The 24501-nt window shown below is 36.4% G+C and overlaps 2 protein-coding genes across 3 annotated transcripts; both read left to right on the top strand.

The window, feature by feature from the left end:
* The first annotated feature begins 4106 nt into the window (after positions 1–4106).
* Positions 4107–6510, top strand: si:dkey-51e6.1 (uncharacterized protein LOC558617 homolog). Its single transcript, XM_055052928.1, has 3 exons — positions 4107–4348; positions 4599–4723; positions 4825–6510. Exons 1-3 carry the CDS (start codon positions 4135–4137, stop codon positions 4915–4917), a joined length of 432 nt encoding a protein of 143 aa, XP_054908903.1. The 5' UTR covers positions 4107–4134; the 3' UTR covers positions 4918–6510.
* Positions 6511–10885: 4375 nt separating this feature from the next.
* Positions 10886–24445, top strand: firrm (fignl1 interacting regulator of recombination and mitosis). 2 transcript variants are annotated; one of them, XM_055052452.1, is made up of 25 exons: positions 10886–11014; positions 11307–11434; positions 12224–12263; positions 12426–12463; positions 12992–13096; positions 13480–13620; positions 14050–14212; positions 14353–14437; positions 15119–15257; positions 15333–15422; positions 15505–15569; positions 15665–15813; positions 16284–16413; positions 16738–16924; positions 17676–17758; positions 18196–18247; positions 19139–19228; positions 19753–19938; positions 20459–20578; positions 20661–20756; positions 20831–20944; positions 21261–21365; positions 22430–22510; positions 22610–22759; positions 24120–24445. In XM_055052452.1, the coding sequence occupies exons 2-25, from the start codon at positions 11339–11341 to the stop codon at positions 24327–24329; spliced, it is 2715 nt and encodes a 904-aa protein (XP_054908427.1). In that variant the 5' UTR covers positions 10886–11014; positions 11307–11338; the 3' UTR covers positions 24330–24445. The 2 variants fall into 2 exon arrangements, with proteins under 2 accessions (XP_054908427.1, XP_054908419.1); XM_055052444.1 differs by having other exon boundaries at positions 12375–12463.
* Positions 24446–24501: the final 56 nt, after the last annotated feature.

Here is a 24501-nt window from a genome sequence, read left to right as displayed (position 1 = left end):
CTAGTTGTCTAGAAGTCTATTGCAATATTCCGAAGGGTCGGCGTGTGAAGGATTATTTTCTGTTTTGTTTTCATTAGAATGGAGAAGCTTGCCTTTGCACCTCAATGAACTCTCTGACTATGTCTCAATAGTTCAAAGGAGAGTGACTGTCATTCAACAGTGAGGGTGGATCTCTGTGCGTGCAATGTGAGTGATAATATGGTCTGCATGTATATAAAAGAGGTCTAATCAGTCGACATGTTTGTGCCCACTAGCACAACTTGCACTCTGCTAGGTAGGAAGTCAGCTTTAATGTGAAGGAGACATGAAAAATATTCAGCTCAGTAATTGATGTTTGATCGCCAGGTTCCAGATAAATCTCCTGACAAACTTACCTGATAAGTCCAACTGCTAAACTAAGAGGAACAGCATCAAAATTTGACCTCTAAAATGAAGAGCGTGCATGCTAGGAGTAGTAACTCGGAAGGATCAGTTTCAAGATAAATTTCATCCAACATTTCATTGTTACTGATGTCAGGGCTGGATGATAAATCAAGCGAGCTACCCAATACACCCTCATTTGCAATAGGAGTACTTTAGTTTATCTTTATTCTTTTGTGTTTCCTTAATATTACTGTTATTTTTCAAAGTGGAGCTCTGATTAAATTTGACAGGAAACATTTCTTGACCACGGTCTGGGAGAAGCTTATTAAGATATAACAGTATCTACTTCTTAAGAATTTTGAACATACAATTTTCTAGGCAAAGATTTAAGACTAACCAGGCTTCATCATGTAAGAAATATACAAATTAAGTTTACTTACTTGTTGAGCTCATTAGAAGAACGTTTCACTAGTTTTTTGTTGTTTTTTTAAACTCAGGATGCACTTCCTTTCCTTTCTGTATATTTCAAAGCTGTGACTCTTTATTTGAGCAGGTGATTAGTATTATATACCTGTTTATATTTTTTTGGGAGGATTCAGTGGTCAAACCTTATTTTCTTTTAAGAATGTGTATTTCTTGAAAGAGTATGATTATAAAGCTGTCTGATTCTGAAAGTTTACAAAAAAGCAACTAAAATAATACATAATTTTGCACTATAAATGAAAATAAATGAGATCTTTAAGTTTTAAAGTCTTCTAAGCACATGTGCGTTCAATGCATCTTCATCTGTAAACAGCAAAAATAGCCAAATAAGTTGATGAGCTGGTGTCCAGCTGTTTAAACAATGTGAACTGAACAGACGTCAACCTAACCTTCTTGGCCCTTCACCTTTATGCCAATACCTCAGTAAAAGGTTTTCCCAACAAACAATGTGTAAACATTAACATATGTTTTACAATTCAAAACTAAATCAGAATTTCCAGAATGAGGATGCCATCGTGTAAAGAGGAGAAGTGAAAAGAATGGACACTCTTTGATAACTCCCCTTGGGAATGGGAAAGCTGCAGGAGTAGAGGCGCCTGTAGGCTGACTTTTTCTATTGCTGACAGTTCGTTTCCTTCCTTTCTGGCACGAGGCGTCGGACAGAAGCCACTGCTCCTTGACACCTTGCAACCTCTTCCTCTTCCCCAGAAAAACAATATCAACTCTTTGATTAACTCACACAGAGATGTGAGAAATGAGGGTTCATCTTTGCTTAAAACACTTAAAACAGATTTAATTTGGAGGAGACCAACCATCCAATTTTTTGAACCTGATTAATTATTGCAGGGCAGATGATCTGATATCTATCTCCAGCAACAGGAAGGGAGCAGGAGTCACCCTGATAAGTTATAGATAAGTTCCTAGATAAATTCTATTCTTATTTCTTCCCTACTTTGGAACCCAGAATTTTCTTACTGCAAGGCAAAAGTGCTAATTACTGCTCCAATGTGTCGCTGTGATTTGGGCTAGACCTGATATTTTAAATTTAGGTTTGTGGCCTAATTACAACTGCAACACTGAAAACATTTAACTTGTGCACAGACAATACAACAACTTTACAGATGCTCAAAAGCAAGACAAACCAAATTGTATGACATGAAGTTACCAAAAATGAATGCAAAAATGTTGACAATGGCTTACTTTGGATCCAAGTTAAAGATGTATTTATGGCTTCCTCTCAATCCTTTGTCTCCTTTGAATCCAATCCCAAAGCTACAAGATAGAGTGATCCTTGGCAAGATCATCCAGGGCAATAAACTTTACAGGGACCTAAAACTATGAGCTTTGATATAAATCTATGGCTGTCTTATGGACAATAAAGTGCAAAGAGGTTTTGTCATGAAAGCAAAACAATCTGACATAGAAAACTATTTAGTTATAAGGCATCTGTTCTTTTTCACCAATGTTTCTGACAAAAATGTTGAAAAAGTGCTTTGCTGATACTAACAGCATCCAAAAACTTTCAGACTAACATACAATAGTTCAAACAGAAAACAAAATGATATGTAATTTTTACATTTTTATAAATAAGTATTCTGCAGAGTCTTGAAAACTATTTTTGTACATTCATCAAATCTGGTCGATATAAGTGAGTGACAAAAATAAACATTGTTGAAAGAATATTTTAGCTTATGGACATCATTATTGTTGCACTTCATCATGAACAAAGCACATCAATGGTAGGACATGGTGGTGGCAGCATTATGTTGTGAAAATGCCTTTCTTCCTCAGACAGGGAAGCTGATCACAGTGTAAGAATAATACACTCTTTCACATAAATACACTTTGAGGACAAAGTGCATAACTTTTATACTAGTTATCTAATTACATTTGTTACAGTGCAAACACTGTGTACGTATGCAGGGACAGTGAAACAGATATATGAATTTTAAAATGTAACACAGGCAAGATTACAAGTTTCCTACAGGAAATATTGCATTCCACATCACAAGAGGTATGTGACTTCTCTTTTTTCTTGCCTCTAACCAGTCCGTCTGCTGCAAGTGATTCCAAAAAATGTTGTTTAGCAATGCTAAACATCAATGTTGCTGTTTCCTGAAATGCTCTTTGAACCAAATATTTAATTACAAATAATAAACTTTAGGTTTATTATTCAAACCATGTTATGAACAAAGACCAAAACGGTATCTGACTCCTATCAGATACAGCAATTCAAAACAAACTGGGCGGAAAGCAAAACAATGTCTTGTTGAAAACTGCTGCCATCAGATTTAGTGATATCAGTTTTTTCCAAATGTTATGAAGCATGGTTTGAAAAATCTGATTAAAGATGTTGTATATATTGCTGCTAAGTGAAGCCAACCAGTAAAAATTTAAACAAACGTACGTATTTGCATACAACTTGTTCAACTAAAATGCTTGTGGAAAAATTATACATTACCGTAATTTATAGTCGCAGAGGTTTGTTGAAGGACATTAGTAAACAAAGAGCCTCCCGAAAAGGCAAAGAACAGACAGTCAAATCTGCAGTGGAATTGGTTTTGATCAAAGCATATATGTGTAGCAATGGCCCAGTCAAAGTCCAGACATAAATCTGTGACCAGACTTCAAAGATGATATCTCTGGAAAATGTCTCTGTCCAATCTAACTACTTTTCTGGTATTTTGGGAGGAAATAATTGTCAAAAATCTCAGTTTTGACATGCGCAAAGCTGATAGAGACACACCTTAAATAACTTGCAAATTTACTTTAAGCTAAACGATGTTAGTTACAGGGGACACAAAGGCACAACCCTTTAGATATTTCTCAGTAGAAAGTGTAAAAAAGAAAAAAAACAGAAATCTATCCATTTCCTGGCAATTAACAACGACTAACTACTTTGTGTTGTACAGAGCCCCCTAGGGGACATGGATTTTTTTTTCTTTTGCGTTACCTTGCAATACTTTTGCGTCCCCTCGCGACACAAAAGTATTGCGAGGGGACGCAAAAGAAAAAAAATCCCATGTCCCCGAGGGGGCTCCGTAGTGTTGGCATCTTAAATAAGATACAAATACAATATTTGAGTGTGCAGTTGTGACGTGCAAAGTTCAAAACGCAATGATGAGGTCTGTGCACAAAGCGAAACGTTTCATGTGTTCGCCACGCGAGGTCACCAGCGCGCACTCTCGACGCGTTGCAAGGATGCGGTGCCAAACAGCAGATGTCCTGTCGCTTTAAGACCGGAAATAGAAGTCCTGACGCAAAAGGAACCAATCGCGTGAATGTATCATGCTCAGCGTGCTTGGCAATTCTCTGAGCAGTCGGAGGCTCACTGGTAGCATATGTAGATCTGTAGGCACAATGGCAGAAGCCCTGGCTAAAGTTCCCGATGTTGAGATTGATCCCGAGGGGACTTTTAAATACATACTGCTAAGAGTTAAAGCAAAAGATGGCGACGCACAGAAAGACGTAGTACGAGGCACTAAAAGTGCGGAGTACCACAGTAAGTTCATAAGTTGCAGGTTTGCTGCAAGAGGGGCGTCAAGTGTGTCAGATCTGCTTGAAATGTTGCGTTTGTGCCCTGCAAACCGGACTGTCCGCCAAAAGTTCCGCTGCACAAACTGTGGCATGCTTTCGAGAATGAACAATGCAGACCACGGCTCTTCGGGAGCTTTACGTGAAAAACAAATAGCTTTCACGTGTTGGTTATGTGACTCAAATAATTTAAGCCTATTTTTATGTAATCTATGCAGATCACATATTTGAGAAGGTCAGTCCAGCTCTGGAGGCCTTAGGGATGGAGTGTAAATGCCTTGGAGGAGGGAAGATTGAACACAACAACAAGGACAAGAAGATCAGGGTGTTTGGAGAATCCACAGTGAGTCTGAATTAAAATTTAAAAAAAGATATAAAAAATGTTTTCTTCTTGAAATCTGTTTTCATACAAGTGCTTTCTTTGCTTCTTTTTTTTCCCCCTAGGCTTTTGGGAAAGCGGACCACTCTGTGTCTGTTGAGAAGCTGAAAACTGTCTTCGGTGACTATGAGGTCACTTGGTCCGATGACAAAAAATAGGAGTCTTGTTGCCATTTCCAAATGCCTGCCTGTATTTGTGACACCAAACCAGAGAATAATACTTTAACCTTCTCGTCTGTTATCTAATTTTAATACAGCATTAAACTCTTTGGTCTCAGTAAAATCTTGTATAAAATGCTTTGTAGGTTTTTTAAGGCCAATTTCAGTCATTTTTTTATTTTTTTTTTCCGAAAGGTTAGTCAAGAATCTTAATATAGACTTTTTTCCCCATTTTACCTTTCTGTTGGCATCACTTCATGAAAAGTGGAGTTTGCCTGCCAAGCGTAAAGTCCATACAGGAAGGTGTGAGCAAGCTGGAATCACGAACGCATCCTGTTAAGCTGGGGGACGTATATTGTTTTGAAAGCCACAGACAGATAAGAATTATTTTTTCCCTTTCCATTTTGGCTTTGCAATTTCATTACAAAACCCTATTTACAGAAAATAATGACTTTAGAGAAAATTGCTTTAGTTTCTATTTGCTGTTATTACAGTTATTACGGTTTTAGCAAGTCAATTACTTTATCAATATAAATATCCTAAAACACACATCTTTTATAAAGTTGTGTATGTAAAAATTAAGGCCTCAGGGGCTTGTTTGAGGACATTAGTGAACAAACAAATCAGGAATACATCTATGTAAAAATTTTAATCAGGGTCATGTTTTAAAAACAATAATTCAATCAAGTTTATTTGCATAGCACATTTTAGCAACAAGGAGGTTCAAGGTGCTTTAATAAAAACATCAAATTACAAAGTTATAAAGAAAATACCGTTTTATGAGGCACTGTTTAACGTATCATCTGAAAATATGTCTCACACTGAAGCTACCAACAGTGAGAAGTAGAAGCAGTTAGGAGGCCTTTGGTGACTCCGTGGGAGCTGCAGAGATCTGCTGCTCAGGTGGAAGAAGGGAAAACTATAACTCAACTACACCCCAAATCTTTGTAGAAAAGTCACATAAATTGTTGAAACATAGCCTTTCGTAATGCATTTTGAAGTTGGCCACAAGCCATGAAAAGACACAACAAATACATGTAGCTTTCTGGCAAAATAACTACATCATGATGACACCATCCCTACAGTGAAACATGTTGGTGGCAACATCAGGCTGTGGTGATTTTTCTTTTTTCAGCAGTGACGAAAACTGCATGGAGCTTAATACTGGGCAATCCTGTTGGATGCTGCAGAAGTCTTGAGGCTTGAGAAGAGGTTCGCATTCTCACCAAATAACATTTGAATATATAGTAGGAACTCATCTTCAATTTAGCTCTGATAAACTGAAGTTGCATTTGGGAGTAAAATGGCCCAGTTAGAGTTCAGATCTAAATCTAACTGGGAATCTGTGTCAAAGGCATTCTACACAACAGCTGTAGGAATACTTAATTAGGAATTATTTGGGAGTCAAGGAAAAGAAAATGAGCAAAACTACTACAAAAAGTTTGAGCAGTCTAATTCAAATTTGTTCATGTAATACTGCAACAATCCGTACCAGTCAGCCAAACCGACTGGTTGACTGGTCAAGGCAAATGTACCTAGGATGTTTTATGTCTTGAATATGTTATTTCTCTGTGATAAATGAAGAAGCACATATTTTCTGTTTTTGTTTTTATTTATGTTGTAAGAAATCAAAGAGAAGAATTTTTTTGTGTGGTTGAAAGAGGTAGAATCAAATTTTCATTTCTGTTTTGGGTGTTAAACAATGTCTGGATCTAAACAGAACAGCTTCAAAGGAGTACCACACAGTTTTTTTGCTATGCCAAGCAGGCATCCCCTTTTCCTTTGGGTTTTCCCCAATCTGAAATTAGTTACAGTGAAAATAAAATGTGGCAGACAAGAATAGATTTAGCTTCTCTTTTCACACTGCCTATTGTACTTGACCCTCATCACGAGGTGCAAGGTGAACACTGATTTTTGGCCATGTTCATTCTGCCACCCAGTGACCTAAAAAGAAAAAAGAAAAGGGATCATTCTTTCCGGTTTCCATTCAAATCCCAAAGTGGTTTCCTGCCAAGCGATAACCTTTACATTATCTGCAAACGGAAGGGTCAGAGTGGGAGGCAGCATTCCTAAGCTCTTCAGACACATCCCTTTCTTGGAAAATGCATCAAATACCGTAAGACAAACTGAACTATATATTTTTTAACAAACTAACTATCTAAAATTACTCTAGAGTAAGTGGGAAATGATGAAAAAGAAGTGTGTTGTCTGGCAGAACAAATTTCTCCATTAAAAGTGGTATTTTTTTTATTGTGTTATTCTCTCACTAACATTTTATGTTTGACTTTTCTTGTAAGAACAGTATAGCAAATCTGATTCAATAAAAATGATTAAATAAAAGTGAAAATAAGTGTCCAGCTAGACACATATTTTCACTTGTGTCAAGCTGACAGGAATATATATATATAATATATATATATATATATATATATAATATATATATATATATATATATATATATATATATATATATATATATATATATATATATATATAATATATATATATATATATATATATAAATATAATATATATAATATATATATATATATATATATATATATATATAATATATATATATATATATATATATATATATATATATATATATATATATATATATATATATATATAATATATATATTTTTTTTTTTTTTTTTTTTTTGTCTGTGGTCATCGGGGCCCTCGGGGCAGTAACCCCCAAACTGGAGCAGTGGCTACAACACATCCCAGGAACAACATCAGACGTCTCAGTCCAGAAATGTGCAGTCCTTGGCACAGCCAAGATACTGCAGGACCCTCAAGCTCCCAGGCCTCTAGTAGAGGACCCGAGCTCAGAGGATAAGAACCACCCGCGGTGGGTGAGAAGGGAATTTTTTGTCACAGCATTAAAAGTAGCATTTTCAGATTCAGAAAATTGTGCAACTGAGGCAGGTCTAACATGAAATGTTCAAATATATGTAAATTTTTGCATACGAAAGACAGACATACAAGGGAAATCTGCAAATAAGCACTGTGGAGCAGTGCTGATTTTACAGTCTAACAGCTGCTGTGAGGAACCTCTTATGAAGCTTCTTTATGCATTTAAAATGCAGCAGTCTGTCACTGAAGAAGCTCAGTTTTCATTTAGCGAATAGAAATAATATTGGTTTTTCTAACCGTTTGATTTTCTTTTCATTTGGTCTATGTAGATATCTGATTTCAACTACATTTTAGCAATGTTATTACCCTGGATATATATATATATATATCTTTTTCATCTTAGGCTGCACCTGAGTGCTTCTTGCATGTGATGTTGTAATATAGATACTTGGTACATTTTTGGGCAACCTCAGCTTGCACTATGTCTGAACAGAAATTTTAGCTGATTTTGTTAATTTGTAAATCTGACTATATTAATTGAGAATAGATAAGTTTATGTGTTCTCTAAGTCTGCTAGTAGTATTCCACCGATTTTAAATTTCACACAGTAACACAGTGCATTGTGACTCAGTGTAGAAGTTCTGTGTGCTCTCTTAGCAGTAGAACAGTAAATTTTAAATGGTTTTTAATATTTAACTGAATGACATGAGTAGAGTAGTATGACTTGATTTCATTTTACAGATCTTGTTTGTTCATTGTGCATGCAGTTTTGTGGCGACTGTGATGTGTGTTGAGTTGTGTGTTTCTTGTGCCATTGCCAAAGATAAATTTCCATTTTATGTAAGTTTAATGGACAATAAAGGAGTCTAAAGTCTAGAAACTGTCATGCTGTCCCACACAACCAAGTGGAAGGAAACCAATGTTTTTGGAAAGATACTTATGTTAGGAAGTGACTAAGTCAGTCACTTCCTGGCGATTGCAGCTCACACCTCTGGCAGTTAAAAGAGAAGCCATATGAATAAACACCATAGTTTACTTCCCTGCTTTAGAGCTTATCAGCAGTACAATAACTTACTGGCATCAATTCATAAGGTCAGTTAGGTCAGAGAGAAAATTAACAACTTAAAAGTAAAAAGCTTTGCTAATTTGTTCTGAATGTTATGTTAACATTCATTAACCTAGATGGTCATACATTGTAATTAATTTTTTACAGTCCCATTAGAAATGCTTGTATTAATAGTCTACAAAGACAGCTTACGATTTATGGAAGGAAGTTTTGATATAGAAACTCACTTCAGATGTGGAAACTATTTGAAAAGGCTGCACACAATTAAAAAATAGCACATAAGTGTATCTGCCTAAACATCGTAAATTTATGTTATCAGTTATTTCCATCGCACAATGTAACAAACAACAGATGTACTGTGTTCCTGGCTTAATTGTAAAGAAAGCATTCTGTGTTTGGTCAGGAATAAACAGCATGGGAACGCACATTATTATGAATGAGTTGGCTACAATTCACAAGTATAAATTTGTGAATTGACCATTCTTGAGACTATTCTTTTGTCTCATCTGTTGGAGAGCTCACTACTACTTAATATGTCCATCACTGAATTGTGAGTTTGTCCATGGTCTCACACAACTCGATGTTTGTGTTTCATCAAATAGTTAGATGGAAGTACATTCAGTGGTTGATAAACTATAAAATATTTTTCTAAGTGCCTTTTAATGTTGTTAATGCTTAGCACTTAACCCCAATATAAATACATATGTTTAATATAAAACAATTCAGTAATGTGGAGAATCTGTCATGGCAAATCTGTTGTTTTGATTTCTTTTTTATTGACCTATCAATCTTAGGCCAGTGCATAATACCACAAATTCTGATTAAAAAAAAAAAAGTACCACAAGAAAATAGGCTTCCAATGGTTTTGAGAAGGATAGAATGTAAGATTTTTTTTTTAATTAATCTAATTTTAACCATATTATTGAAGTGAAGTTTGCCAAATAGGTTAATTCATTCTTCACATTCATGTTGTCTAATCAAAAGTTATTTTCTCCTGACCTACATTATGTGTTATTTTATAATAAGTTTGATTTTGCTCTTGACAGTTGATTGTTTTCACAGCAACAAGTCAGTTCATCCCATTTTTCTGTTTCCATCTGCATCTGTGGTATTATGATCAGTTTTGTGTTTTCTTTATAAGTATGACATTTTAACATGTATTTAATTATATGCAGCATTTCATGAGCAATTTTGTCCTGTTTTGTACATGTTTTAAATAATTAATGCACATTTTAGCTCTGTTTAATTCAATAATTTTTGATTTTACAGATGTTAACTGCTGGTAATTGTTAATTGCTGTGTTCAGGTTTATTAGTTAAATTTTGTTCAATTTATAGGGACAGAAGCTGCTGAACTTGATTTTTTTCTCGTTATGTTTTAATATTTGATGCAATGTAACATTTCAGTTGCCTTTGAATATGAAATATATATGTGTATTATTTTTCCTTTTTTAAAAAAAAAATATTTACTCGTTGCTATTTATATTGAAGATACATAATTATTTATATAAATTTATATCAAATCACACTGTAAAGTCACAGCAAGCTCAACCCTTGTTGCCGTCTGTAACTGTGAGTCAGAAGATGCTAGAACCACAAACTTTTATTTTTTCTCTTATTAACATAAATACAGTAACATCAGCTACAGTATTTATTCTATTGTATTTATTTATTATATTTCAAGCGTTTTGATTTTTTTCTTGACCAGGGATTATATCGAGTATCATTGATCAGAAAATTGAAATATTAGATAGGACAAATAAAAATAAGGATATTAAATAAAGAAAAAGATCCATATATTCGGAACTTCAGGGCACGCTTACATTAATAACCCACCTCAGGAACCACAGTGAGTGAAACTAAATATGTTTTTCATCACAGTAAAAATAAAAATTAAAAATCTTACACCCAATGTTGCTTTTGTCATCGATTTAAATGCGTTTAGCTTTGTCATTGGTTTACCCTTTGATTCCAACCAATCAGCACAATATGCGATGATTCGCGTCGTCCTGACGTCATATCCGATTTAAGCGCAGGCGCGCGGAATGTTGTGCTTGTCGAAAATAAACCGTCAATACTTTTTACTTTGAAAAAACAATAATAATTATAAAAAAGTTTAGGACTTTTTGATGGGAAAGAAAGAATACGTGTGACGTCAGGAGAAACACAGGTAAAGAGACTTGAACTTAATCTACGTCCGGACTGAGAGATTCAGTCCCGTTTTCGGTAAAAGTTCACGAGTAACCGGTTTACCTACAACAAGCTAACGTTGATTGTAACATGGAGCTGCGCTCGCATTGCAGGGCTACGGTTTTCTCGGGCTCTTTCTCGCTATTCAAAGCTTTAAATAACTTGACGCCAACAACAGCTTGTCCCTCACAAGAGGACATACTGGTGAATATGAATGTGAATCCTTTTTTAAGGAGAGGTCCCTAAAAATCCCCGTCCTTCTTTCTGCCCAGCGTTGACCAACACCGGGGGATTTTCTTTCATCATGTCCCAGACCAACACATCTTTGCTGGATGAGGTGGCGCAGTGGAGTCAGGAAACCTGTCGCCAGGAGCTCAAGTCTGTCCTGCCTAAGCTGACAATATCCTCATGACTCACAGTCTAATCCAAATAGGAATGTTGTGTAATGTAGCCTACACATTTTTTGGTGTCGGGATTCGGCTTGTGTACCTTTCTTTACCGTAATTCCTGGACGATTCAACGTATCAGAAAAATTCCAACGTATGTGATAAATTTAATAAAAGCTGGCACATTTTATGCCGATTTGTAATTTATTAAATACACAATTTTTAAGTCACACATCTCAATTCATTTTAAGTCATTAGTATTCAGTATTTAATTAACAAATTTATATTTCCAGTGCCACAGTCATCACGACGTAAGTGTATCAGTCACAGTGCATGTCAAATGCACCCTAACATTTGTTAAGCTGCACAGCAGTTGAACTACAGACCATTTAACTTGTCTGTGACAGTGCTTGTCTAAACCGGTGAGTAATGTTGACCTGCAAAATAAATTCACAATACACTGCAACACCACACAATGAAATTATAAGATATTCTTTCAACACATGAATTCATGTGTAAAACTGTGATTTCCACATTTAATTGTTTATGTATTTTACAAGTGATTAACATCATGAAAATCTTCTGCTTTTTCTGAAGACTAATACTATGGCTTTTGATAATTTCAACATTTTTATTATTTTTAACTGTCGTGATTATTTTTCAATCTGTGCATTTCCAACATTATTACATATGTATGTATATATTTAATATTTTTTAATTGAATGGTGACACTTTTGACATATAATAGAATTGTAGCATAAAAACAAGAGTGCAACAGAGATCTTTTTCTTGACTGTTTCTACTCTTTGCATCATGAGGCAACTACCTGGAATGATCATCTACGTGAGTAATTATTCTCTTTATTAACTATCAAACATATCTGTGTATTTATTTTCTTAGCAATCCTCCCGTGAACCATTTCTAATGTAAAAAAAAAAAAAAAAAATTACACAGGTATACTGAAGATAATTACAGAGATGTTCTTGCCACACATTGGTTTGTCAGAGCTGGAAGAGGAGTGCTTTTCCAAGATCCTACCAAAGGTGAATGGAAAATGAGTTTATGTTTTGGATTTTTATTTCAGAACCAATTGTAGACATTTTATGTAGAGTATACACAGACATGCCACTACATTTTGTAAAATTAATGTTATTGAATAGTACATATGCCATATTACCATTTTAGGTTTCACATTTCATTGTTGAATCAACTCCCACTACGTTACATTAAAATATTGGTACTGCATTTATTTCAGAAATGTTTTTTTTATGCAAAATTAGAAGTGAGCTCTCTTGTGATTTTTAAGGGCATGCTGGCCTGTGAACATAGCGAATTACGGCTGTCATCCACAACTTGTAACTTAAGAATAAAGGAGTATTATTTGATATCCTTCAGCTGCTGTGTTTAAATGATATGTCCGTAATTCTTCCCCTAGGGGGAATAAGTATTCCATATTATTCCCTTAGACTGTGTTTTAGGTACTTGTTGACGTCTTATTTACCAATTTATGAACAAGTCTTCTGAAAAAGTGTAACAATTTGTCTCCTTTTGTCGTACACAACTGTGTGCAGGCAGTAGCAATGTTTGACAACATGATGAAAGAAATTCTGAATCAAGTTGGCGAGCTTTCAAGTCAAAACACTGAACTGTGTGCTTTGCTAAGGAACATTCTACAGGTAAGCATACAAAGTGAGATTAGAGAGAGTATTATATCATCACGGAAAGTCTTCCTAACCTTCAGGAATTGGCCTATAGATTCCAACTCATTTTGATGAGATTATGAGATGATGCCAAATTAAATGTCAAAGATTAGATCTCTAATCTGGATGAATTTTTATGTTTTTTTTTTCTTATTAGTGATAGAAAAATCTGTTGAAATACATTATGCATTTAATGTTCAAAACTGGCAGAAGTTCTTAGTTTTAATGCATTTACAGAATGCATATTCAGATCATGGCAAAATTTGTATTTGATTCTAATCTCTGGCCAATTATTTGGTGCATCTCATTACTAACTTTTCCTCTAGTTCATGTTTGATGTAAGATTTTGTCTCTTTCAGGCAATGGCACAGTTAATTGATGCACTTTCCATTTGTGTGCGCCATGTTGGCTCATTTGAAGAAGGTCTTTGTTTTGATGCTATCCGTTCGCTACCGACTTGCATTCTTAAAGTCCTGAGAGAAACATTTCAGCACTGCAAGGTTTGTTTTTTTATTTTGAATCCCCTGAAGAAAGAAGGAAACAAAGTCTTATTTTCTACTTTCTGGGAAATAATTAAGGAAGGCCTACTCTTGATAATTTGCAAGTAATCAAGCCAAAACCAACAGCAGCTGAGATTGACCTTCCATTCCAACATTAACTCCCCTTCCTGGAGTTAATGTTGGAGAAGGAGATAAGAGTAGGGAAGCTTAAACTTTTATACTCTGAGCTTGAGTGAGTCAATCTAGTTTTTTATGACTCAATTTCTGTGACTTCAAAGATATGTAAATTTGCTATGTTTACCTTAATTTCACATTTAGTTCATATTTTTATGACCTTTGGTAACTGTTTTTGTTTTCTTCAAGCAACTAATGTAATCATTAAGTATAAAAATGAATTCAACACCATGCTGTCTGTGTTCCTGTCCACAGGATAGTGAGATGGTTTATTGTGGCCGTCTGTCTCTGGTGGCCGATCTGCTGCAAAGACTCTTCAAGGAGGCATATTCCCTGCAAAAGAGTCTGCTGGAGGTCCTGGATAGGATCTCTCTGGACAGTAGCGCCCCAGATGAGGAGGTTTCTGACATTGTTACAGGTGTGTTTACGTGTGTGTATGGAAGTGTACACCCTCCTGTCTTTCATTGCAAAACTGGTCACTCTGAAATTGTTGACTGTATTTTATCAGGATATTTTTTATGCAGTTTGAAACTCACTAAGCATTTTGATGTTTTACAGTGATTCACAGCCTTCTCGATATCTGCTCCATTATCTCTAACCTTGACATTGCACTGCATGCTAACACGTGGAAGTTTCTCATTAAGTAAGTCCTTTTTTGTTCTTTTATTCTGTCAGCATGTTTTGTTGATCTATCTTGAGCTTTTTTTTTTCATTACGTTTTTTCATTGGGTTTGGTTGCGATATACCAACACAGAGTAGTGTATATTTGTAAAGTGGAAGGAAAGGAATACCTGGTTTTGAAAGTATTTACATCTCCAAGTCTTCTCCAGAGATTGACATATTTACCCACTCTTATTTACAAAACAGGAGCTCAGTTTTCAAGTCTTGCCACAGGTTGTCGATTGGATTTTGGATATGCTTTGATCTGAACTGTCACATTGAATCACTGGCTGAATGTTTAGGATTGTTGTCCACCCAGAAGGTTAGCTGCTGATCCAGTTTTAATTCTGCAGCATTTCACTGGCTTCTCTTTGTTGCTCTGTTACTTGTGGCGTTTTCTATTAACAGACAGCGGCTATGACACACATTTTAGATGTTTAATTACTAAATCATTTGAAAACCATTCACCAGTTTCGCTTGACTTCAAATGTATCTGCCACTTTGTACTGGTCTATCAACTAAAATTCCAATAAAATTGTGTTGTTTCTGGTTGTATTGTGACAAAATGTGAAAATATTTACGCATTATAGATATTTTTGCAGGAAATACTTAATACAGATTTAGACATATGTCCTAGTTAAATATTTGAAATTGTTTTGCTCAGACAGAGCCTGAAGTACCAGTCCTTGGTGGAGGAACAGCTGCACCATGGCGACATCGTCAACAGCTTGTCTGACAACTTGTTGGCTTCCTTACAGAGCTGTATGGAGATGGCTGAACAGATAAAGCTGGCTGGTTTACAGGTTAGAAAAATCTAATGAGATATTTTGAAGTATCACAAACCTCTAGCTTATTAATGTACTTTGGACCTGTTGCAGGAGACTGTTCAAAGTCCGGAATACAAGCTTTTCCAGAAAACTACAAAGATGTGCAGATTCTTCGTTAACACTTTGGTTCATTACATAAAGGTACTGAAACCTTTTTTGTAACATGTTGCTGTCTTGATTTTAGGTATTACCAACTTTTCTTTCAATCTTCTTCTCTTAACAGGAATTTAAATATTTTCTGACAAAAATGTCCAGCTGCTTTCACCAACTCTACCTCCAGATATTCAGGTACAAATGTTTGCTTAAAAAGTGAGATTTGACTTTTAAACATTTATTCTGATTCCTGACATACTTCTGATTATGATGAGCTCGGTGTCTTTCAGTAAGTTTCCTCCAAGTTTGTGTGCTCCGTCGCTGCCCACAGCTCTGGCTGGGGAGCTAAGTGCATCAGTGCTGGTTCCTATGGATGCTTTCCTGCTTCAGCTATTGCCTCTGAGGCCCTTTGCTGAAGTTGTGCTGCAACCAGACTTGTGTGAGTTTACTTTGTAAAAAGTGTCCATTAAATTCCCTTTGTGAGGCGTCCATGCTTTCTTACAGTAGCTAAATATTTGTGAATCAACGTTTTTTAAAATCTATTGAATTATTCTCATTACTGGTAAGACATGATCTGTTTTCCTTCTAAAATGAATAGTCAGTTCCTCTGTTTCCCTACCTTTAGCTATAAATGGACTCACAGCAGCAGATAAATAAATAACTGACCTTCCTTGTGTAGGCCATTTTATTTTCCAGATAAAAATAACATTTTAGAAGGTAAAAATCTGCTACAGTGGTCAAGTCAAAGCCGAAACAGCAATTAAGAACTGCTTTTTCATTAAACTTTGCTGCTGAGATGGAAACAGTAATTTTTTTTGTCCAGGATAGACTGCTTATTGTTTGGGGTCTGTATTTGCTGTGAACCCAACACAAAAAGATAATGACATTGTCACAACTTCATGCCTGCAGGGTTGAGCTCTGAGCATGAGCTCCCACATTTTCTCATGCTGGTGAATATTTTGGGACAGCTGCTCAGCCAACCAGAGGAAGTGATGGAGCTTTGGTTCTCTGGAAGTCAGTTTCCAGAAGACACACCAAGGTGATCTGGGTTTCTTCAGAGTTTTTGTTTTTTTAATACTCTAAAGGTCCCTGATAATGTGTGTAAAATTATATTTCAGTTTTGCCATATTACTTGAAAGTCCACTCTAATGTATGTTAGCAGTCATCCTATTATTTTATTACTATTTAAAAGATTGTATTAAATGTCTGTTTAATGTTTCAAACTGAGAAAAAAAATCTTTGTCAGTACAGTGAGCTTGTTTGCTCTGGTATAAATCAGATGATTTATTATCAGGTTAAAGTAAAGCAGGTTTATGTTGGCCAAGTATCAAAACATTTTCTTTTGTTCTTTCTCCCGTTCTAGGCTTCCTCTCTACCAAGCTATCTTTATTAGCTTCCGACAATGCTACACTGAGCGTAAAGTACCAGTTCGGTTGCCAGGGGTGATGCTGAAGGGTCAGGCCCAGGTCAACGTCACTCTGCACCAACACATCTGTGTACAGCTCTGTGCCAGTGTGGCTGTGCTCCCTCCAGTCTACTTTCCTGTGCTAGTAAGGCCTGCATGCTGAACCACTTACACACCAAGTTAACAAGTATGAATAGAATTAAAACATTTATTGCACAAATGTGCCACAACTCAGACTGGAAAAGCTAACATTGGGATGTCAATGAAGCATGAACATTAAACTCCCTTCTCATATTATCTACAGAATTCAGAATCAGCAAATGACTTCATGGCCTAGAACCTCCAGATCCGACTCATTTTCTATGTAGGATTTAGGAGGGTCCAATCCTTACTTTTTGTATTGTACGACTTTGAAATCAGTTTGAATGTCCTGTTAATTACATGTCAAACAAAACAATTTCACCAAATTATCATTTATTTCATCTGAAAAAGGTCCAAAAATATTCTGAGATTTAAAATTTTTTTAAATTATGACAAGTTTTATTCTTTGGAAAAGTATTTAATAATATAAGGGAGAAACACAAAATAAGTATTTTACTGCTGAAATAAAGTACATTTTAGCTTAAATTTTGAAACTGTCTATTTGTAAGGATTCTGGTTCTGAAATGGATCTCGAGTTGAGGTTAGTTTCCAACCAAATATTTAGTTTGGCAAGCAACAAACTGCCCCTGTTTTCATGTAGGTGTTCCCCTCATTCAAGACTAGCTATTCTTTCTCTTTCATTCTGATATGCCTGCTAAATATTTTTGTTTTTTTAATTGCCCCCCTGAGGTGCTTTGTGGTTTTTGGTTCTCGCTGATCTGATTTCCTTTTGATCTTCTATTTCCCTTCCTTAGGAACGTTGTTTGATGGATGCTGTGCTGCAGGCTGATACCCCAACAGCTTTGTTGGCAGTAGATGTGTGGTGCTTTACAGCACGGTTAGTGCAAGGAATATGCCTTTTATTTTAACTCAAAGTTCTTAAAATTGCACTTAAAACGAGGTTACCGCTTTTTCTATTCATTTCAACTAAGTAATGAGTAGGTAAACTATTTTGAGATTATAAATCGTTTATATTTGACCCATTTACCAACTAAATATTATTTCAGAAACGTTGTTTTGCAAGCTTGAATTGTGAACTCAAAGTGATAAAAGATACAAAGATAGCACCTTATAATAATTGTTATAGCACCTACACATACCAGAAGAGTAACAGGAGGTTGCATTAATACATTTCCAGGACTTTGCAAAAGTTAAACTTTTCAGCTTTATTTGCAAAGAAGTGAATGCATATACCTCGCCATTTGTTTGCTTAATTCTGTCTGCAAGTAAGCATTTTTAACATTAGTGACTGTTCAATTCAACTTATTCTTTCAGATACGGAACAGCAGAACTTTGCCTACATCATGTCCTGCTTATTGCTCAGCTGGTGGGTAAAACCAGAAGACATGTACGGTTTTGACACAAGTATTGAAACGCGTGTCTGTACCCACACACAATCTTTAATAACATCCCAGAGGTAACATGTACTGTAATTAATACTTGTTGCAGCTTTAACAACTCCAGCTTTTCTGGGAATACTTTCCACACGGTTAACAAGTCTCGTTATCTAAGTATTCTTCTATTGCACATCTGTTATATGTATCCTGGAAGATAAGGCTTCCAGCACAGTTTCCACTCAAACTCATCTGTGCAGCTGGTCAAGTTCTCCCAAACACATTTTTCTCATCTATGACAGGTGCGCTGTCTTGTTTAATCAGGAAACGCTTGTCCCCAAATTGTTAACAGTGATAGAAGTTCCTATCACTGAAACCAAGGGGATAAGACAATTCTACAAAGAAAAACACCTTGTGTCACAAACAGTGACTCAAGGTGTCATTCAAGTACCATGTACCTGGCAACCATCTAAATCACGCTCATTAAGTAGAGCAGCATGATATGACCCTCTAAAGTTATCTACTCTCGTCCAGTTTCGGTTTGCGTTGCACTCGTCACAGACCGGATATCGAGGTTTGCCTGCAGCTGCTTGGACTTGGTGATCCATTCCATGAGCTGTTCTGTTGAATTTAATTTGAGATCATTTGAATTTCCTGATGTTTGGAGGTCAATAGATACTGTCTCCAGACAGTGACTTCACGGATGTTTTTAAGCATAGAATGCATGCCATGACACTGGATTTCATAAACGTGTTTTTGTATGAAAATTAGGAAAACACCTGAATTTGGTGAGTTGGAGGTTTAGTTCAGTGCCAATTAAAGGGTAATTCTACTGTCTTTGCTGGATGTGAGCTTTTACTCTCTTAACTTTTTTCATGCTCTAGGTGAAAGCATGCAATTCTGAGTGCTACCAGTTGTTACACCTGGGATTGCTACTGAGACGCATGGTTTTCCTCATGACCCCAAGCCACCAGGTAAGAGTCATTAAGACCAGAAATGCAAAATGTTTAGGTTATCAGAAAGAACCCTAAGGTGGTGCTGTGGAATTTTTTTACTTATTGGTCAGTCCAGCCCTTTGAGAAATTTGAAGTAGTTTGGAAAACTAGGACGTTGTTGGATGAGGATGAAGGTTTGTTTTGATGCTCTGCTGTTTGTTGCCAAAGCCGGTTGTATCTCCAGACAGCGAATGAGGGCACTCTTGAATCTGGTTTCTGTCACAAATGGGAAACGCAGTTACCGTCTGCTTACTTTGCCAACAACAATGTAACTTTATATGTGAACAAATTTTCAAAGAGTTTTCTAAAATTTAAAACAATCAGGGTTTCTACATTGTTAAAAGTATGGAAAATATCAAATTTGTTTCAGCTTTTGAAAGAATGGACAGATGTGTACGGAATTGCATAAGAAATAACAGGGAGATTGTAGGTGATAACAATAATAGGCTGTGAAAAATATTTTTATGTTTTGTACCAGTGATCTTAAAGAGTTATTTTTCCAGTTGGAGTTGGTGGCAGAGTTCTCACCATCAAAGGTGGAAAATTTTCCCGTGTGGCATCACGTCCTGGTCAGGGCTCTTTCTCAGGACGTCCGTCTTCGTGTGGAGACAGAAATCATTGCCCTGATGCAAAGGGTTCTAATGGAGTGGGAGGACGGGGGATACAAACTAGGACAAGTGGACAAAGTGGTGAGGACAGTCTTGAATATTTGAGGTTTACCAATATTTCAAAACATTTTTGCTTCTGCACCAAAACTGATATGGTCTGGCTCAAGAGTAAGATATGCCTTTTTCCGAGATTAGAGACGGCTGACTTTAATCTCGGAAAAGTCAGGCTTAGTCAGCCGTCTTTAATCGGCTGACTAAGATACCAAACATTTGGTATCTTCTATGATTGTTTACTTTAGTGCTCTTGGCTGGAAATTATTCCGACATTTGTTCTGTTTTAAATGAGTTTAAAGACAGATTCACAATTGTCTACTTACGACATGAATATATCACATTTAGTGTCAAACTTTATTTAAAACAATTACTAGTAGACTGTTTTCCTTACACTTTCACAACTGGATTGTTTCCTAGCAGCTGTCATTCTGGGTTATTTTCTATCCTGATTGACCTTTGGGGTAGAAAACAATACAGTGAAGCAGGGTGGAAAACTGTGATATTAAAAAGTAATGATTCCTTCATACAATGTCTGTGTTGGTGCCAGAACGCAGCGCTGGGGTCGCTCCTCTGTCTACTTCGAGGGCATCCATCTCCGGAGGAACAGTGTTCATTTTCTGTAGTGAGGATGATTACACAGTTGTGGTCAAGAATGAATCCCAGTCAGGTGACAAAAACACACAAATGTACACACACTAAATTAGTGAAAAAATGTAATTATCATTTCTGTGTAACTTGTCTGAAAACAGTTGCAGACCCACCTTGTGCTCCAGGATACTTTGAAACTGCTCTTGTCAGCAACAACTGTTATTGTAAAGAACATCAAACTTGAAACCATTTCTCAGGTAATGTTCTTTTTTACACATTAAAGGGTTAAAAAGTGGATGATATTTGTGTTGACAGCTCATTGTTATTTTAGGGTCTGTTGTGTCTGGAAGCTGTAGTTTCTCAGAAATGTCCAGATTATTTACTGCTGGCTGCTCTGGGGTTTCTCTCCTCCCTGGGAAAGATCGTTTTTCCTGAAGACTGTCAGGTAAGAATACATTGTAATAAATTATAATGTCTTCAAAAAGTTAATTTACTTCACGAACTTTATTAAACATTTGAAACTTTTTAAATGCTTAACTAAAATATTACATTATTTATATTTTAATTTCAGTACAATTAAAAAGTAAAAAAAAAACTTGAAATTGGGCCTACTGAAAAGTACAGTTATAGACATGTTTACCTCATATCCTTGTTTACAATGATTTAAGAAAACCTTTTAGTCCAGTTCTTGTGTTACCTAACTACACAACACCATGTTAGATACTTAAAAACTGTATTTGTAACATATTTTGGTCCCATAGGGCGAGATTCTTCCTAGATTGAGTGGTCTGTTTGGAGTCCTTCTGGCCGACAAGTCTTGGCTGCTACATCAGCACACCCTAGAGGCCTTTTCTTACTTTGCAGGGGTACCACCTAAACTTCACCATTGTACATTTTTTTCAAATAATCAGTTGTGGCCAACTGTCTGGAGATTGACAGAAATATTATTGTTTTAGAAACTTCCTCGGGAACTTGCATTAATTGTGTGCTGCTCTGTAAAGTGATAAGATGAAAGACAGTTAACTGCAAAGTTATGAAAAACAGTTGCAGAGTGTTTCAGTCCTGCCACAAAGTGACCTGATAACATAATTGCAATTACCTCAGAGGAACGTGTTGACAAGGGATGTCATTGGTTTGCATCAGATGTGCTTCACAGGGAAGGATGTTGCTTAATAACAGATCGCAACTAAATAAACCCTTCAAGGCAAGATTCAGCTGCTCTGCTCAAAGCTTCAAGGCACTTAAGAGAGTCCTGTAAGTGCCAGGATCATCACCTACAGAGCTTTAGATTGCATGGTGTGCAATGTTTCTGGATGCATTGTGAGGTGTAAACACCACAATGCATGTTTGATAAGATGTGTAGCCTTGTTTTACAAAGAGGAGCAAAGACGCTATTTCTTTCTGAGAAAAACAACAAGGGGAGACTGACTTCTGCATGAAGCAAAGAGATCGGAGTTGTTTTACCTGTTGGCTACATATTTAGACTGTTAAGGACATCTGGAAAAAGGATTTTCTGCACACTTTGTGTCACATCGACTGTGAAAAATCCTAAGTGCATTCTCGCTTTCAGATGAATTGGCCCTTTCAGTTTTGTCCAAAAACTGCCATGTATAAGGAAAGAGTCAAAGCTTCCTCCTGGAGCAATGTGTTGATGAATGATGCACCATCACGTCTGAGGGCAAAAGTGATAACTAAGTGGCTGGTATGAAAACAATACAATTTTGAGTGATTGTTTTTTCCTAACATTAAAAGACATGAACTGTTTGATCTAGACCACTACACCATGAAAACAATTTTTGCTAAACAACGACACAATAGTTTCCCGAAAAACAAAATCTGTCATTCATACAACTTTTGGCCATGACTAGTAGTAGGAGCTGGTAGGTGCTTCAACCTGACTTTAATATATCATCTCCCTGTGGTGCTCAAGAATACAAACCATGAAGAGGTCATTTCCCAGAGTTTGTGTGTGGAAGAAACAAAGACCAAAGTGATCAATTACCTGAGCAAGGTTGGTGATAAACATCCAATGAGAATGCATTGAGAGTAAATCTGATTTATCAAAACAGGCTGTCATGGATATTGTATGTCTTTAATTTATTTTTTGTAGACGCTGAATCAGCTGGAAGATGTGGAGTCACGGCTGAAAAGGCTGAAACTGGAGAAAACGGTGATCGAGCAACACAACAAGAAACTGGAGAGCAAAGAAAGTGGCTCAGACAAACAGGCTGCTGAAACTGAAGCCATCGCAGACTCTGAGGTTAGCAGCATCATTGAGCTCAGATTTATGGCATCCCTCTAAATGTGCACAGTCTTGTAATTGGTGGCAGACTGAGGCAACCTGCTTTTAAACTAAAAACTGTTTACTAAGGACTAATTCAACATAAATTGGCAATATATTGCTGTCTTGCTTAGTAACTTAAGCAAGTTCAATTTACCTTTGGCAACTTGTGTTGGATTTTATTTTGTGATTTGAGATGATTTTTTTTTCTGCATTTCTTACCAAATCTTTTCCCTTTTATGAAGTAGCCTATGCCACAAATATCCCAATTAATATGTTTTAGTCAACTATTAGAACATGTGTTTTTAAGCCAGATTAAATATACTCTCCTGAAGGAGCTAGTAATGAATAGTGTAAGGTTATCCACCACTCCTCCTGGACTTTCGCTCTGCTTTTAATACCTGCAGAGACTCCCTACTGCTGCTTGAATTAATACCTTCCCACTTCTATGAGGTGCATGAACTGTCAGAATCCCCAGAAATCAATCTCAGCTCTGGCTTGTGTCCTAAATCCACTTCTGTTCTCACGATGGTCTCATAACTGCTCAGCTGAACGTCCAGCCTTTCAAATGATGAAATTTGAAAATGACGGCAATAGTGGGGTGTAACTCATAGCAATGGGAACTGATGTAAAGGTATCAACCATCTCCAGGAAAATTAAATAATTAATTAATTTTAGGACAAGTCGTCACATTCTTCCTGTCATGTTAACTACCATGGGAGCCATGGAACTTGGACATGAAGTGTAATAGTTCCTACATGAGGATTGAGTCCCGCCATAAGCTTTTGTCTTCCTTCTCATTTTGTCCGTAGGACTTGTTCTTGCATTAATCATTATTTACAGAGGGGTGAGTTGAATGTGCCTTGCTTTATGGTAATATATTTTAGTGTGCCAGCAATGAATTCCTTCCGACAGAGCAGTTTCCTGTCCTACATATGGAGCCTTAAGGTTTTGCCACAGTGTAATAACACCCTAATTACTTAGCCAGAGGTACAATATACAAAATCAATTACAGGTATTGCTGTTCTTAACTAAATAAAATCGAAGTCCTTTGATGGGAAATCTGATAATCTTTTAAAACTTATGACCCTGCTGTCACATAAAAAACAGGCATGATAAAAGAAGAAAATGTTGGGACTGGTATTTTATGCTTGTATAAAAACCAAAAGCTAAATTTTATTGCTCTGTTTATGTCATTAGTCCATACTTCAACAAAATCTCTCAATCTGTAATTGGCTTACATTTACCTAGATTGCTTCCATTATTTTGCTTTAAGCATGAGAGGGAAATAAATAACATTGAGTTAACTTTACTTTCCCTGTAATTTCCTCCCTCTTAGCCAAGCCCAAAGAGAGCTCGACAGGAGACGAGTGCAGAGGAGGAGTACGACCGCCACGTCCAGACGGCTCAGAACTCTTTAAAAGCCCTTCATGCTCTCGTGGAGAGTAAAGCAAACACGACAGCGCCACCTCCAACGTGGCTGAAAGCCAAGCTTCAGCAACTGATGACCCTCATAAGAGAAATCACTTCAGTCAGACACACAACATAGCACTTTTCTCATTTTAAGACCCCTCAAGGCTCATTGTACAGTGAATCGGATCTGTGCCGAGTTTTAGTTTATTTTGCTGTGTTTGATGCCATTTATTAAATCTATTTAAATACTGAGCGTTTGCAATTGATCCTATCAGCCATATTTTTTCTTATTGGTTCTTACATAACGT

The sequence above is a fragment of the Poeciliopsis prolifica genome, unplaced genomic scaffold, assembly GCF_027474105.1.
Source record: "Poeciliopsis prolifica strain line A6 unplaced genomic scaffold, Auburn_PproV2 SCAFFOLD002, whole genome shotgun sequence".
Lineage (NCBI taxonomy): Eukaryota > Metazoa > Chordata > Actinopteri > Cyprinodontiformes > Poeciliidae > Poeciliopsis > Poeciliopsis prolifica.
Note: the sequence above shows the minus strand (reverse complement) of the source record. Positions and strands in the feature narration are given on the sequence as shown.

Bases quoted from the DNA above. Each gene is read 5' to 3' on its own strand.
- si:dkey-51e6.1 (XM_055052928.1), top strand. From the start codon at position 4,135: ATGCTCAGCGTGCTTGGCAATTCTCTGAGCAGTCGGAGGCTCACTGGT. The intron at 4,349-4,598 runs GTAAGTTCATAA...TAATCTATGCAG, and splicing joins TAAAAGTGCGGAGTACCACA to ATCACATATTTGAGAAGGTC. The intron at 4,724-4,824 runs GTGAGTCTGAAT...TTTTCCCCCTAG, and splicing joins GGGTGTTTGGAGAATCCACA to GCTTTTGGGAAAGCGGACCA.
- firrm (XM_055052444.1), top strand. From the start codon at position 11,339: ATGTCCCAGACCAACACATCTTTGCTGGATGAGGTGGCGCAGTGGAGT. The intron at 14,438-15,118 runs GTAAGTCCTTTT...TGTTTTGCTCAG, and splicing joins ACGTGGAAGTTTCTCATTAA to ACAGAGCCTGAAGTACCAGT. The intron at 17,759-18,195 runs GTTAGTGCAAGG...TTATTCTTTCAG, and splicing joins GTGTGGTGCTTTACAGCACG to ATACGGAACAGCAGAACTTT.